General features: G+C 45.7%; 1 protein-coding gene across 1 annotated transcript; it reads right to left on the bottom strand.

The window, feature by feature from the left end:
- Positions 1 to 4,098: 4,098 nt before the first annotated feature.
- On the bottom strand, positions 4,099 to 5,937 carry LOC130210853 (alpha-(1,3)-fucosyltransferase 4-like). The gene has a single exon (XM_056441350.1). The coding sequence runs from the start codon at positions 5,614 to 5,616 to the stop codon at positions 4,462 to 4,464; it is 1,155 nt and encodes a 384-aa protein (XP_056297325.1). The 5' UTR covers positions 5,617 to 5,937; the 3' UTR covers positions 4,099 to 4,461.
- Positions 5,938 to 6,249: the final 312 nt, after the last annotated feature.

The raw sequence follows: 6,249 nt of genomic DNA, 5'->3' as shown, positions 1-6,249 counted from the left end.
GTTTCTGTCTTACTCCTGATGTACCCCCACCATCCTCCTGCTCCTGCTCCTCCTCCTCCTCCTCCTCCTCTTCCTCCTCCACCTCCTCTGTCTCTCCCTTCTTGTTTTTCCTGTCTACTGAACAGAGACACGTTGATATGAGGGCCCGCCTGCACGGCCACAGGGGAACAAGTCTCTGGTGCTTTTGATCAGCAGCAAGATCAGACACGTCCACGGCTCCCCCGTGAACACTCCGGTGACTGATCATGCAGTATAATGGGCAGGCACAAACAAACCAAAGATGCACACCCACACATGTTCTCTCTGCAGATCATGTAAGCGTGAGCACGCACACACACACACACACACACACACACACACACACACACACAGGCATACATGCATACATACAAAGACACGCACGGCACATGTGTTGGCTCTGCTCACAGTGGGGTGGCTTGTTTGCTGGACACAAGGGAGGGGGAGAGAGAGAGAGAGAGAGAGAGAGAGATGGTGTGTGTGATTCCCCCTTTCTTGCCCTTTTTTTGCCTTTGACAGTAAGATGGATGATTGCAATCACAGGAGCCATCAGTGAGACAGAGTGGAGGTCTATGGGGCAGTGAGACACAGCCATGGGAAACCAGCCGTCAGATTACTGCACGGCGCTGCCATGGGAACACAGCGCTGTTTATTTGTCTGGGGGTTTTGTTGTTTCATATGCATTTTCCTCCCTCTCCTCCCCCTCTGTGCGGGCCTTTTGATGTACAGAGCATGGAAGTTTCATTATGAAGTATACGTGCAGGCTGTGTGAGAGGCACTGGGTGGGAGAGCGTTTACGTTTCACAACATCGTAAGCCGACTGTAAGTCAATATGTCTCTTCAGACCAGTATAGATGTGACAGATTTCATAGTGATTAGACTGGTTTCTTTGATCCCTTGACAGCATGAGAGGCAGACTATTCTTTCCCCAGTCAACGGATGTTTTTAAGAGAAACATCTGTTGCTGTATAAATGAGATTACTGTGCCTCTCGCCAGGGGCCACGTAGGTTATGAATGGCACTGTTACTGCAGAGGGGGTCTGGGGGAGAGCTGAGAAGGATCTTTGTAATAAGCTGGAGCTGGTAGTTAAGGGGTTTAAATCAAATGAAATTGCCTCAGATTCTGGGTATTCATCAGCGCTCACCTTCAACGTGTTCAACGGTGTCGCGCTGCCCACACCTTTGAATCACTATCTTATGTTGATACATCTAATATTTCACCTTGTTGCCAAGCAACAACTCACCTCATCCCCTGTAAACTTGTCAGCCTGTGACATGAGGTGATATTTCATCCTGAATGAGAGCAACAGAAAAAAAAGAAATACTCGTTCCATCTCTTTGACTTTGAATTAACTGTGATCTTTATTTTACTGACCAAGGTATCGTTCTCTGCATCCTGGAACTTTGGTAGTGATTTAGGTTTTTTTTAGGTCGACTGTGCAAAGTAGTTCTAGTTATCTGATTGATTCAGACTATGTTGCACACACCAAGATTATAGTGTACTGTTTTTTTGTGAAATGTCTTGTTTCATGCAATAACTTCTTCAATCCAAGACAAAAGCTTTAAATTTCACTGAACCCAATGAATTTCACTTTAATACTGTTTTTTTAAAAAGATTTCAATAATAATCAGGTTCCCTGTAAAAAAAAAGTGTAGTATAGTAAACCATTTACTAACAATTAATCTATGTTATTAACCGTTATGTGCTTTCAGCAATGTGCATGAAAAATCTAAACACACAACTGATAATAGAAAACGATTAGATAAAATTGCCAATATATAAATCTAATGAACATTGTAGTGGCCATTTGTCCAAAAAAAATCAAAAACAAACATGAATCAATTCGCCACTGACACACCATGAGTGTGTGGCTTACGCAGCCAAAATACATTTGTGTCTATTCAGGAATCCGTTTTTCTGATCATTTATTTAACTAAACTAACTAAAAAACAAGCAAACAAACAAAAGAACAAAGGAACTGCTAACGCTGCCTCTCCTGCGCTTGTAAAAACCATAGGCCTACCCAGGTGCATGCTGGTCCTGTTCCTGCCTCCTACATATAACCACAGGTGCCCACAGTGTTACCCAATTAACGAACAAATGAACAATCAAAAGACTAAATATATATAGACAACAACAACAACAACAACAACAAATTAAACCAAAAACCAACACAAGAAAAAGCTATTATAATATATCAAAACATCTAACCTAAATAAACAAACAATCTGAATGAATCAACAATACTACTTGTCAATGAAATAACTAAATACTAATATAAAATAAAAAGCTCCAACAAACATAAAAAAATACTAAAATCAAATAAAAGTGAAGTATTTATGACACACTGAGACGACATAAGAATAAAGACGAAAACGTGTATTTTTAACTCGATTTCCAAGAAACAATTCCTGATTAAACACTGCATGATATGTGACTGGTCTGTATAACTAACCAGACCTGGAATTAAAATGGCTAACAATAGATAGAAATAGCACATCAATAAGTACAATAAACATGCGTGATACCCTGTACAGCCGATCATCATCTTCCTTGTGATCAGGTGAGCTCTTAAGAAACAATAAGAGGAGTTTCCTTCCTTTATATACGAGGTCAACTTTCTAGCACCTGTTTGTTCCAGACAATAGCGGCTATGCTGTGTGTATGCTTCGCACAGCAGAAAGGTATAATTTACTTTGAATGAGGACATGTCAAACAAGCTTCAGGACATTAAAGAGTGATTTTACTCACAGTAACTCGATATGCTTATAACTCCCTGGTGCACATGAATGGGATTATGACAGGAATGAGGGGTCTGGCTGTTGTGGCCGTCTGAAAGCATTACTGCTGATGGACGTCAGAGGTTTCAACAGCTGCGAAGGCATCAGCTCTTTATGGGGAACAACAGTATTCACTGCCCTTGTGTCTGCAGGAAATGTCTCATTCTTATCAAGTGACTCCTGAAGCTCACATGTGCACCTCCTCTTTCACTCTCAAGGGTGTTCTGCCCTATATTGCGGCGCTATAACAATATATAAGGGAGAACAAAAGCATCAGCAAAATGAGCACGGCAGTGTAAATAGCAACGTCGACGTTTAATGAAACAGTAGAGGACGTGTGTGTTAGTACAGCTGTCTTGCGCTCTAACAAGTTGTGCAAGAGGTATATAAACAACACTGAAAAGACAAGTTTATGGTCTAACAACCCGTAAAATGTCCTTCAGGTACAGTAAGTGTTGCAATGAAACGTTCAGCGGTGTGCAGACACACAGCTGTGCTCGGATACTATATGTTGGTGTTGTGTGGCTCCAATACAAACATCATTATCCATACACTCTGTCAGACTCATTGAATGTGTTATAGCTCTGTAATGATTCCTTATGGTCACATGACATCTATTGCTTCTGTCCCTCCTGGAGAGGGATCCTCCTCTGTTGCTCTCCTGAAGGTTTCTTCCCTTCTTTTTTTTCCCGTGAAAGTTTTTTTTCTATTTCTTGGGAGTTTTTCCTGATCCGATGTGAGGTCCTGGGACAGGGATGTCGTATGTGTACAGATTATAAAGCCCTTTGAGGCAAATTTGTAATTTGTGATGTTGGGCGATATAAATATGAAATAAAAAGGGAATCATCCATGTTAACAGCAGAAAGCAGATCTTATCCAGGGTGATTGATGTGATTTAGTGCTAACCCCTCAGAACGATCAAAAGTAGGGTATTCATACACACACACACACACACACACACACACACACACACACACACACACACACACACACACACACACACACCAGGACACCAGAACAGGTTACATGTTCACATTTTAATCATCTATCCAAGGCATAATTTATTGATCTCCCTGATGTCCTCTTTTAAAACAATGTGTTTCATTCTACCTTTCAAGACCTGGTTTCTATTTAACTTTCTTACAAAAATGTAAAGTAACTTGCACGAGATGGATAATGAATCACAGTGTATCAACTATTCGTCAGCATGATACTAAAGTTGAAAGTGAGGATGTTGACGTATGGGCTAATTGACAAACAGGAAGAGTGTTGACTGTGACAAATCATCCAAAGAAAGTGTTGTCTTTGCAAGCTCATTTTATGCAGTACACCATGTCATCAATGTAAACCAGTTGCCATGGAAATACATGACACAATGTACAAGTTAACTGAAGTGAACAATAGGTCCACAAGCAGCTGAAGATGAGATAAAAGTCTACATGAAAATAACTTTACTCTGATAGGAAGTAAGACAAAGCACAAATCAAATCCAAAGTATGTAACTCTCAATGACCTCAGAGCTATTGAATTAAATCATATAAATGAAATGAAAGCAACAACCAAGGTTGCAGATCAATGAATGTATGTTGTCCACGTTGGCAGCTGGTGGTCAGGTGAGCCGTTCTCTCGGTTCAGTTCATGCCTGAGATGATTCTGCTGGTTTCACGAGTGAAACCATCGTGTCAAGTCTTGGACCACATCGGTCGTGCCTCTGGTCCTCCTCACCGCCCTGCAGGCCGCACAGTAGTGGTCAGCCCAGAAGCGGGGCTGGTATAATCTGTAACTGCCCCTCCAGTCCAGGTGGCGCCTCATCCGCGCCGGGTTGCGCCTCAGCATCAGCAGGTACCGGGCCAGCCCGCGCACTGTGGAGAAGTCGTCCACGTGGATGAAGGCCTCGGGGGGCAGGAAGCGCTCATAGTTCTGCCTGGATGGACCCAGGACCACCGGGACAGCACCGGCCTGCACCGCGTTCCACAGCTTCTCCGTGATGTAGTCGGTGTGCTGTGAGTTCTCCAGCGCCAGGTAGAACTGGTACCGTCTAACCAGCCGCACCACGCTGCTGCTGTCGCTGTCTTCCGGTAACGGCCGGCCCGAGCGCCCGAACACATCCACCTGGACGTACCGGCGGAGCTGATTGTAGAGGGACACGCGCGCATGGGACTCCGACCAGTTGCTGATGACCCAGGCCAGGAGGCGGGGCCGGAGGAGGTGTGACCGCGAGGATGCGCGGAGCGGTTGCGCAAAGCGGTTCTGGACACCTTTGATTCCGCGTTCACGAGGGACTAGATATCCATAAGGGAGGAAAATATCTGAGTCTGTCCGGTAGGTCATTGTGAGGTTGAAAACGCCCTCAAAGCTCCACAGTCTCGGTGTGTGCGTGGGGGACTCGTAGTTCATCCATATCCACTTTTGTGCGCGTGGCCGCGGTTCCGGTGGAAGGTCTGCGGCGCCCGTGGCAACGTCCCGGTGGTGAATAATTACAGCGTCAGCCTGCGGGTACGCGCTCCCTTCGTCAGTGAGCGTGCACCCGCCAATCTGATAGAGCTCAAAGCAGTCCGGAAGTTTGCGGTATCGACCGAACGGATGCGTCCATATCAGCAGCGTCACCTCGCTGCTGTCCTCCGTGAAAGACGGTTCTAGTGTGAGCGGGTCCGGTAAGTAGAGCAGGCAGACTCCCAGGAGGAACAGGAACCCGACGGTGGCCAAGCACACATAGGAGCAAGTCCGTTTCAGTAGGCCGACACAAGCTTTCTCCTGCGGGGACGAGCGCCTCTCCGCCCGGTGAGCAGTGGTCGTGGAGAGGCCCGCTGCTCCCATCGACGCCCCCACCGCCCCAAGTCCAAAACCCCCTGCAGAGTCAGCTCTGTGTCCAGTAGACTCGCCCTATAGTTGTCCTTCAAACTTTCTCAAGAAATGTCGAAGACATAAACACCCATTGCCGCCTGCGGACACACCTTAATTTCCTGCAGTCGGACAGTCCTGCTGCACACGTCATGATGGTGCCTGGTGAGATGCGGAGTGCAGATAACGTTATCAATAAGATTGTTTGACAATCGCATTATTGTCGGAGTAGCCTGTTCTCGTGCCTGCTCTCCGCGGTCTCAGAACACGAGCACGACATGAGCTCAAACGTTTGGACGTGGCGGCGTCGGTCCTGGTTCTTGTTACCCGGTGAATGGGGCTTTTGTGCGGCTTGATGACGGTCGGTCTGCCGCCTCCCAGGCTCTTTCAGGCTGGGTAAACAGCAGGGGGGGGGGGGGGGGCTGTTTATGAAGTAAGCTCAGGTCATTTTGTGAAGCACAAGGCACATTTTTTATTTCGTATTTAAACCCCACAGTTTGTATAAAAGCGACTGTTGATCTCGAGCTGGAGGATTTACAACCCTGGAGACTAATTTAAAAGATATAGAGATATTAAATGTGTTGGTGAATAATCCCCTTATATCGCATG

The sequence above is a fragment of the Pseudoliparis swirei genome, chromosome 20 (assembly GCF_029220125.1).
Source record: "Pseudoliparis swirei isolate HS2019 ecotype Mariana Trench chromosome 20, NWPU_hadal_v1, whole genome shotgun sequence".
In the NCBI taxonomy this organism is placed as follows: domain Eukaryota; kingdom Metazoa; phylum Chordata; class Actinopteri; order Perciformes; family Liparidae; genus Pseudoliparis; species Pseudoliparis swirei.
This window is presented reverse-complemented; position numbering and strand designations above follow the sequence as displayed.

Coding starts and splice junctions, on each gene's coding strand:
- LOC130210853 (XM_056441350.1), bottom strand. CDS start 5,616: ATGGGAGCAGCGGGCCTCTCCACGACCACTGCTCACCGGGCGGAGAGG.